This window comes from Chrysemys picta, unplaced genomic scaffold (genome assembly GCF_011386835.1).
Source record: "Chrysemys picta bellii isolate R12L10 unplaced genomic scaffold, ASM1138683v2 scaf19, whole genome shotgun sequence".
NCBI classification, from domain to species: Eukaryota; Metazoa; Chordata; order Testudines; family Emydidae; genus Chrysemys; species Chrysemys picta.
Genome location: NW_027052726.1, coordinates 319,166 through 328,658, shown reverse-complemented (window position 1 = coordinate 328,658; position 9,493 = coordinate 319,166). Strand labels below are relative to the sequence as shown.

At 59.4% G+C, this 9,493-nt stretch overlaps 1 protein-coding gene across 1 annotated transcript; it reads left to right on the top strand.

The window, feature by feature from the left end:
- The first annotated feature begins 944 nt into the window (after window positions 1-944).
- On the top strand, window positions 945-7,205 carry LOC135977725 (kinesin-like protein KIF21B). The gene is made up of 4 exons (XM_065578972.1): window positions 945-2,682; window positions 3,748-3,918; window positions 5,443-5,642; window positions 7,017-7,205. The coding sequence occupies exons 1-4, from the start codon at window positions 2,365-2,367 to the stop codon at window positions 7,069-7,071; spliced, it is 744 nt and encodes a 247-aa protein (XP_065435044.1). The 5' UTR covers window positions 945-2,364; the 3' UTR covers window positions 7,072-7,205.
- Window positions 7,206-9,493: the final 2,288 nt, after the last annotated feature.

The window sequence follows — 9,493 nt, the reverse complement described above, 5'->3', positions numbered from 1 at the left end:
GTCGGCGGCAATTCAGCGGTGGGGGGGTCCTTCCGTGCTCCCGGTCGTCGTCGGCAATTCAGCGGTGGGGGGGGCCTTCCGTGCTCCCGGTCGTCGGCGGCAATTCAGCGGTGGGGGGGGTCCTTCTGTGCTCCCGGTCGTCGTCGGCAATTCAGCGGTGGGGGGGTCCTTCCACGCTCCCGGTCTTCGGGTCACTTCGGCGGCGGGTCCTGGAGCAAGTGAAGGACCCGCTGCAGAATTGCCGCCGAACACCCGGAGCGCGGAAGGACCCCCCACCGCCGAATTGCCGCCCCTCCTCCCCCCCCCCCCCCAAATCCTGGTGCGGTCGCCTAAATGGAAGCGCCGGCCCTGGGCGGGAACATGCCTGGGCTGCCTGTCAACATCAACTCCAGGCCAGGGGTGGGGTTTGTGTTGCTCCGCCCCGGGCGTGGAGCTGGCATGCCTGCTGGTACGGGTCTGGCTGGCTGCGCGGCAAGGCACCTCCCTTGGGTGCCGAAAGGTGCTGCCTGGGTCACCCTTGCTGTGCCGTTGCTCCCGGCTTGAGGGGACGTGGGACTGAGCGGGGGGGTCTCATCCTGGCACCACTGGCACTGCATATGGCCAGGAAGTGGCGTTGCTTCCCCCTATAGATGGCTGGGGACAGACGCTGTCCAGCCTTCTAATCAGTCCACAATGGGCTAGATCTTCCATTCCACATTGTGTAAATTGCCCCCTCCCTCCCCCGAGGGTCTCTGCCTTGAGGCTCACCTGTTTGTCTCTTTGGCTTAGCTCTTCAGGTCAGGTGATCTCTGGGGACGCCTGTGCTGGGACCACCACCCGCACCATCGCCAGCGTGCAGGGCGAGCACCAGATCAACCAGATCGCACTCAACCCCACCGGCACCATGCTCTACGCTGCCGCCGGGAACTCTGTCTGCATCTGGGAGCTCAACAGGTCCGGGCGGGGCTAACTCGGGCCCCCAGGCAGGGGCAGCTGTTGTGGGGAGGCAGACGGGTGCTGCGTAGGCAGAGGGAGCAGTCGTTCTGGGCTGAGCGGGGGCCCGCTCCCTCCCGGCTGGAAGACGTTTTATTGAGGCAGGGGCAGATTTGGACTGGCACCGGGGGAAGCTGCACTGGCACAAACCCCAGCGTGGAGCAACTTAGCTTGTTTGTCTTGGGCTTTGCACTACATCAGAATGATCTGGACAAATTGGAGAAATGGGCTGAGGTAAACAGGATGAAGTTTAACAAAGACAAATGCAAAGTGCTCCACTTAGGAAGGAAAAATCAGTTTCACACATACAGAATGGGAAGAGACTGTCTAGGAAGGAGTACGGCAGAAAGGGATCTAGGGGTTATAGTGGACCACAAGCTAAATATGAGTCAACAGTGTGATGCTGTTGCAAAAAAAGCAAACATGATTCTGGGATGTATTAACAGGTGTGTTGTGAGCAAGACACGAGAAGTCATTCTTCCGCTCTACTCTGCTCTGGTTAGGCCTCAGCTGGAGTATTGTGTCCAGTTCTGGGCACCGCATTTTAAAAAAGATGTGGAGAAATTGGAAAGGGTCCAGAGAAGAGCAACAAGAATGATTAAAGGTCTTGAGAACATGACCTATGAAGGAAGGCTGAAAGAATTGGGATCGTTTAGTTTGGAAAAGAGAAGACTGAGAGGGGACATGATAGCAGTTTTCAGGTATTTAAAAGGGTGTCATAAGGAGGAGGGAGAAAACTTGTTCACCTTAGCCTCTAAGGATAGAACCAGAAGCAATGGGTTTAAACTGCAGCAAGGGAGGTCTAGGTTGGACATTAGGAAAAAGTTCCTAACTGTCAGGGTGGTTAAACACTGGAATAAATTGCCTAGGGAGGTTGTGGAATCTCCATCTCTGGAGATATTTAAGAGTAGGTTAGATAAATGTCTATCAGGGATGGTCTAGACAGTATTTGGTCCTGCCATGCGGGCAGGGGACTGGACTCGATGACCTCTCGAGGTCCCTTCCAGTCCTAGAATCTATGAATCAGCCCCAGCAGCTGCTGATCACGCCCAAGGGGGGCTGAAAGTAGGACCCAGTGCTCTTCTCCCAGCTGCAGCCCTTAGGGCAGGGGTGGGGAACCTTTTCTCTGTCACTGGCCATTGACCCACAGGAAAAATCAATCACGGGCCACTTACCTGCCAGGGGGGCGTGGAGGCTTGGGGCTTCCCCTGCAGCGGGTGGTGGGAGAGGGCGCCACGGGCCAGATGAAATTAACTAACGGGCTGGATCCAGCCTGCGGGCCGTAGCTTTCCCCGCCCCTGCCTTAGGAGATCGGTGGACAAGCCGGTCACCCCCTGACACCGCATCTGAGCCCAGCTCCCTGCCCCTAGCCCAAGGCCACAGTCACGGCCCATGGTGCTGAGGGATGTGGTATCCCTGAGATTGCTCCGTGCTCTGCGCCCCGGAGCCCGAGGTCCCCACTTCTGCTTGGGATGGTGGAGAGGGGCCTGGGGCTGGGAGGGTCCCTGCTGGGAGCCTTGGAGACTGGGCCAGCGAAGGGCCTGCAGGAACGAGCGCCTCCTGCTGAGCGCACCCCGGGCTCCTGCTTGTAGGTTGCAGCCTATCGGGAAGCTGACCGGCCACATCGGGCCTGTGATGTGTCTCACTGTGAACCAGACTGCGAGCAACCATGACCTGGTCGTCACCGGCTCCAAGGATCACTACGTCAAGGTACCCTGGGACCCTCCCTCCCTCCCGCTCACAGGCAGCACAAGGGGCCTTTGAGCCCAGGAACCGCTGCTTGTGCCAGCCCTCCCCACCCCCATGCATAGCCGCTCTCCCGTAGGTGCCAGCTACAGGGGCTCGCTGCCCACCAAAGGCCTGGCGAGGAGGGGACATACTGGGTGGTGGTGTCCAGAGCGCCCAGCGTCGGCCTAACTCCGCTCCCATGGGGGGCGGGAAGGAGCCGTTCTGTTGATCTCAGCGGGCGCAAAGGGAGGCCAGTACTGAGCATATTTGCAAATGCCACCAGGGTCTGAGAAATGCTATGAGCCCCCCAGCGCTCGTGGCCTGAAGGACCTGGTGGCTTTGCAGCTGGCCAGCGTTCCTGTCCCCACACCTGCCAGGTGTGTCTGTGGGTCACGGGGAGCAGGGTCTGTGCACTGCCCCTAAGAGCGTCCTGGAACCCAGATCTGGGAAATGATGGAGGAGCTGCCATGTCTCAAAGTGCTGGGCAGCTTGGCAGCCGTGGAGACCAGAATTCCAGGTGCCCGGCCCAGGCCTCCCCTCCGCACCCCCCGCTTGCTCCTGACGCCTCACGCGTGGAAAGTGGAACCCACCTCCTCCTGCCCTCTGTGGCCTCTGCTGAACCTGCTGCCAAGGAGGCTATTTTGTCTTTGCAACGTGGCCCCTGCCAGCCGGACGCTGAGCTGCGTCCGCACGTTGGCCACCAAACCATTGGAGGAGGTGGAGATTTCCAGTCCCAGCTGAGCTGGGCGAGGTTCGAACCTGTGACCTGTATCTCAGCCCTAGTGCTGAGCCATCGTGTCCCCACATGGCCTCTGCCCAAGGATCCCAGCGTGGCGCAAGCAGGCAGAACCCTGCCGCTGCCAATCCATCCCTGTCTCATTTCACTGGGCCGTGGCTCAGCATCCCAGTGGTAGCTGTGTGGTCGGACGCTCTCGCCATCCCCCTGCCTTGCTGAAAGGGCTGTTGCTGGCCTAATGACCTGAGAGCGACTGGTCTCCTTTGCCACCGGGGTTCACAGCAGCTGCCCTCCGGGCTGTTGCCTTGCAGATGTTTGAGATTGCAGACAGCGTGGTGGGGAACGTCGGCCCCACCCATAACTTCGAGCCCCCGCACTACGACGGCATCGAGTGTCTGGTCATCCAGGGCGACGCGCTCTTCAGCGGCTCCGGGGACAACGGGATCAAGAAGTGGGACCTGGAGCAGCAGGAGCTCCTCCAGGTACGGAGGGGGACGAGCAGGAAGGCCCTGCTGCTGGGCGGGGGGCAGAGAGATGGGCTAGACCCGCAGCGTGCTGTTTCGAGGGCCAGTGCCAGGGTCTGGAGCGAGGACTTAGAACCTGCTGGAGAGTCGCTGTCCAGTCTGGAGCGTGCTCCCGCCATCCTGGGGGCAGAGGATCAGAGAGCAGACACAGAGACCCCATCCCTACGTTGCACATGGGGCCTCCAGGCAATGGAAGAGCCCCGGGGGTTGCAAACGACAGTGGCTGGCAGGGTGGGTCCCGAAGGCAGTTTACAGCCGTGGGCAATGCACGGTAGCCAGTTCTATAGGGCTGGGCCCCACCTGCTGCGGTTAAAGGGCTCAGTGGCCTATGGGGAAGGGGGACAGGTTTGTCTGGGGGTAGATAGCGCTCGGCGTTGTCCCTATTTCGGACCCCGGTGAGTGTGGCTGTCTGGTCTCCGGGCGCCACAGGCCGCGGTGCCTGGCTCTCCAGGTCAGTGGTGGCGCGCTGCAGTGCGGGGATGGCCTCCGGTGGGTCTGGGATAGAGCAGCAGCCGAAGGGGGCGTGCAGGCCGGTGCTGGGAGGCAGGAGGTCTGGCTCTGCCATGAGACTTGGCTAACATTTCAGAGGCCTCCATTGATTTTTTTTTTTTTTTTTTTGGTGGTGGTGGGCTGCTCTGTTTTGGAGAACCTACCATGTGCCCGCCCGGGGCTGGGTTGTTCAGAGGAGCTGGGCACTGTGGGAGTCAAGGGGAGCAGTGGGGGCTCCGCCCCTCTGAAAATGGGGTGGTCGGGGTGTCCCCCAAAATGGAGCTGCCCAGAGCTAATCACCATTTGTGGCTGTGTGACCCTCCCCCACAGTCTCTCCCCTATGACATGAGGCTAATGCTCATTTTTCTTCCCACTGGAGCGCTGAGGATTGATGGCAGACAAATAATTAGAGAGATGGGGGGTGTGGGGGAATCTCTTTTATTGGACCAGCTCCTGTGGGTGGAAGGGACAAGCTTTCAAGCCCCACCCTGGAAGAAGAGCTGAGTTTGCAGACTTGTCCCTCACCCCCCCCCTCACCCCCCCACAGAAATTGGTCCAATCAAAGAGATTCTCTCCCCCATCTTGTGTGTCTCGTATCCGGGTTGCCAGCACGGCTTGGATTGATTGGAGCTTGGAGATCCCCTGGTCAATCCCAATGAGCAATTGTCTCCTGGGGCGGAGCCCTCTTCTCTCCTGCTGAGCTGCTTCTGTAGCTCACCAGAGTCCCCTTGTCTTGAATTCAAATCCTCGGCTGCTGCTTGATGAGAAATCGAGCGGAGCTTAAAAATTCCAGCTTTCAGCCACGGTACAGATGTGGGGGGTTTGTCTCAGCCCATTACAGAGCCAGCAGCCAGCTGCAAACCCAGCATCTGGCTCTGGCTGCTGGCCTGACCCTGCCCTGGAGCTCAGGAGGCAGTTTGGGTCTTGATGGCCCCGGCTGGCAGCATGGATCGTGGGCGCTCACTGGCTCTGCCCTGTCTCTGTGCCTGCCAGGAAATCCCCAAGGCGCACAAGGACTGGGTCTGCGCCCTGGCCTTCGTCCCCGGCCGCCCCATGCTGCTGAGCGCCTGCCGCGGGGGCGTGGTGAAGGTCTGGAACGTGGAGAACTTCACACCCGTTGGGGAGATCAAGGGCCACGACAGCCCCATCAATGCCATCTGCACCAATTCCAAGCACATATTCACTGCTTCCAGGTGAGGGCAGTGGGTAAGGCTAGGCCCCTGCGGCATGGGGGAGGGAGATCTGACCCCCAACTCACCCCAGTGCAGCAGAGCTGCAGGAGCTCTCCAAACCCACTGTTGCTCCCCCCATGTGGCAGGGCCTGGAAAGGCACTGGGAGCGAGGGATGGGAACAGCGCCGGAGCCGGGCTGCAGGCGGTTTGGTGTGGGGCAGCAGTCGGCTGCAGGGCCCCCAACCCCTCCCCATCTAGCCTCTCGTCTCCTCCATCTCTCAGCCATTGTTAGGTCGCCCCACAGTGAGGCTCTTCTGCCCCATCCAGTTATGCCAAGCGCTGGTCCTGCCCTGCCCCGCCATGCTTTTGGGATGCTCTTGCCAGCTCCTTTGATGTGCCGGGACTAGCCAGACCTGGTGCTGCTGGCCCTGCCACCCTCAGCGCAGAGAACGGACTTCCTGCCAACCGGGCACCAGCTCCTCCTCGACGGCGCCTTGTGCATCTCCAATGAGAGCACCACCGCCCCCTCCTTCCGCTCCCCGGCCCCTGTGCACAGCCCTGGCCCCCAGAGGGGGTCCCCGGGTTCACAATGTCGCTGGCACCGTCTCTGATCTCCTCTTTTCCGACCATGTCCCTTTTCTCCTTTCCTTTCTCTTCCCCCCCCCCCCCCTCTGTTTCTCTCTGTGCCGCAGTGACTGCCAGGTAAAGCTATGGACTTACGTGCCTGGGCTCACCCCCTGCCTTCCTCACCGCGTCCTTGCCATAAAGGGGCGTGCCACTAGCCTGCTTTGACCCTCCTCCTGCTCTCTCTGGCTCTCACCCCCTCTGGCTCTCTCTCCTTTTCTTTCTCTGTCTCTTCTCTCTCTGCTCTGGTCTCAGCTGCTTCTTAACAGTATGAGATTCTTTTGGATTTTCCCCCCATGTAGAGCTCTTTGCAAGAGGAGACTGTCCTCTTGCCCCCCACCTCCCAGTCCCCCAGGTGATTGGATCCAGCGGCCAGCTCGGGGCTGCATGGGGTTTGCCCATCTGACTACTGCTCCTCCTGGGCCACTGCTGGGGGAATCCCCGCCCCATCCCCACCCCCCACTGCGTCACTGGCCACTGCCAGTGAGGTGCCACTGGCTGAGCCTGCGCTCTGGCAGAGTGCCCCGTTACTGGCGCTCTGGGGGATTATCCCGCTGGCGGGCAGCTGGGCACATCTGCTCCCTCCTTGCGCCGGTGCCCGCCCGCTTGGGGACAGCGGCCTTGCTCTCCTGGGCTGCAGCGTGATGCATTTGGGGGTGGGGGAGTTGGGGGCAGGGCGTGGCCTGTAGCTGATTGTCTCGCTGTGCTGCCTCTCCCAGCTGGGGCGGGGGCAGCCCCCGGCCTCACTTCCTCTCTCTCTTCTTTCCCCAGCGACCTGACAGTGAAGCTCTGGAGCTGGAGAAGATTGCTGAACGGCCCGACCTAGGCACTGGAAAGGCCGGAGCCAGGGCAACTGTCAGGCTCCCTGGTGGGCCCAGGCCCCAGCCCCTCTCCCTGGCTGTGAAGAGCTGGGAGCGGCCTGGCCTGTGTGTGCTCCAGTTTGCAGGACTCTGGGGTGACGGCGTCTCAGCTGGGGCTTTGTGAACTGCCCGCTTCCACGGCTAGGGGGCGTCGTTCCCGTCCAGCCCCACGCTGGGTTTCCATGATGCAGAGGGCTTTCTGCTGACCAGGGCGTGGCCAGGCACTGCTTTGGGACATGGTCTTGCCAGCCACGGGGAGGCCCCCAAGCTGAGAGACTCAACGGGATCATTCCAATTTGTCCCACAGCCCGTTCAGCAGCCCCAGATCCTGGATGTGCGAGAGGGATCCTGCCACCTGCATCCTGCTGCTGGCCTCTGCACCTCCTGGGTGCCTGGGGTCTCATTCCTTCTGCAAGCGGCTGCAGGCCCCTCTCCACGCTTCGTCGTTCAGCAGAGCTGGGATCTGCCGGCCGGTACCGAAATACAGAGAGGGCTTGTGTGCTGCCGACCCCAGCCTAGCACCAGCAGGGTGCATGGAGCCCCGTTCGCAGCACTGGCTGCGGTACCATCCTGGAGCTGGGACTCACTCTGTCCCATCTGCTACCATGTGTGCTGCAGGGGCAGGGCTGACTAAGGTCTAGCACCCCACGGCTCACCCCTTTCAGGCCCCCAATTAGCTGTTAGCACCGTAGAGCCAGAGTGCTAGCCCGGTTCCCACTAATCACTGGTGACAGGGTACAGTGTCCACTTCAGAAGCTGACTCCTTTAGCCCCCAAAGCCTTGGGGGAAGCCTGTGGTTCCAAGCGGTCCCATCCCTTATGCTCCTCAGGACACAGTAGTAACCCCCCCTTCTGAAGGCCCTGTTCTGCAGCCCTTATGTTGGGCAGGGCCGTGGGCCTGCAGCGGGAGACTTTGCTTGGCAGCGCTCCCCAGCATAAGGGTTACAGACCTGGGGCCGCAGTACTCGGAAGGTGGAGTCTCATGAGCAACGGGGTTCCCAGCACTGACTCTCTCCCAGGACCCTGTTTCCTTCCTGGTCCTTTACACTCAGCCCTTCCACCTCCCGCTGACCCCCATTTCAGGTACGATCCCCCAAAGAGCACAAGGGTCAGTTTTTTCTCTGAGCTGACAGTGTCTCCCATGCCACCACCCCCTTCAGCCCTAGAAACAAAGTCACTTGCTTTAAGATTCCAAGGCAAAGTTTCTCTCTGGCCAGAGCTGGGTTGTGGGACCCAGGGGAGTAGGACAAATGGCCTTCATCGGTGGCTTCCTCAAAGGCAGTGGGCCATTGGCACTGGGACTGACCCAGAGCGGGGCTCGTTCCACCCCTCCCTGCCATACCCCAAAGTTCCACCCGGCGATTCTTCTGGTGCCCAGCCCTGCAACTCTTAGCTGAATTGTCCCATGCCTCACCCTGTTCGTCCAGGGGCTCCTCCACCTTCCACTACAGCCCTGCTTTACCCTGGGACAATGCCCAGCCTGGGGTGTAGTCTGTCTGCATGATCCCCACCAGGCACTGGCAGGAGCACTGCTTTACATTAAGGTTCTTTTGGTGATGGGCTAACCTTACCCCTGTCCTGCATTTCCAGTGTGAACAGCTGTAGATGGAAACCCAGACAGTAGAGATGGAGCAGGACTAACCGTGGTCACTTTGTCTAGCCCTCACCCTGTGTCTATACTATAGAAGTATTGCAAACAGCAGGTGCATTTTCCTGCCCGGGTAGGATTTTGAAGATGTTAACGCTTGCTACGGCTTTCTCGCTGTATGGGTTGTGGGATCCATTGGAGCGGTCTGTGTTCTGTGTACAGGTGAAGATGTGTAGATCTTTTATACCTCGATGTATTACTGTAATTATAATTATTTAATCAATAAAATGAATAAAAGCATTAAAGTACATCAAAAAACATCAAAATGAAACAGAGGATTGCTATGTACAGGGTGGGAGATTGCATGTGAGTGATGTTTGTCCATCGTTATCGATGAAGACCTCAACCACTCATTCTTTCGATGACCGGGCTCTGTACGTCTGAAGATGACGGATCAGTCCGATTCGAGCGTGGAACGTCCTGTCACATGTCGGGCAGACATGTAATGGCACTGTCGATGATGTACAAGCAGCTCTGGACTTGCGCAGCTCACGCTTTTTTTCAGCCTCAGCAATTCGCCTCGCCTCAGAGGTATTACTGCCTGTGTGAATGAATGTATAGCCACAGCCTGACTGGGACAGCTGTCCTTCATTAGCAAGGCGAGTTTCGCTAAGGGCTGCAATGTCAATGTTGTAGCGTGCGAGCTCTCTAGCGACACGTGCTTTTCTTCTCTCCGGTCTATCTGCCGTGATGTTGTCCAGTAACGTGTGCACATTCCATGTGCCAATAGTGATCGGTGTC

Coding starts and splice junctions, on each gene's coding strand:
- LOC135977725 (XM_065578972.1), top strand. CDS start 2,365: ATGGTGCTGAGGGATGTGGTATCCCTGAGATTGCTCCGTGCTCTGCGC. Junction 2,683..3,747: donor CCAAGGATCACTACGTCAAG/GTACCCTGGGAC, acceptor GTTGCCTTGCAG/ATGTTTGAGATTGCAGACAG. Junction 5,643..7,016: donor CACATATTCACTGCTTCCAG/GTGAGGGCAGTG, acceptor TTCTTTCCCCAG/CGACCTGACAGTGAAGCTCT.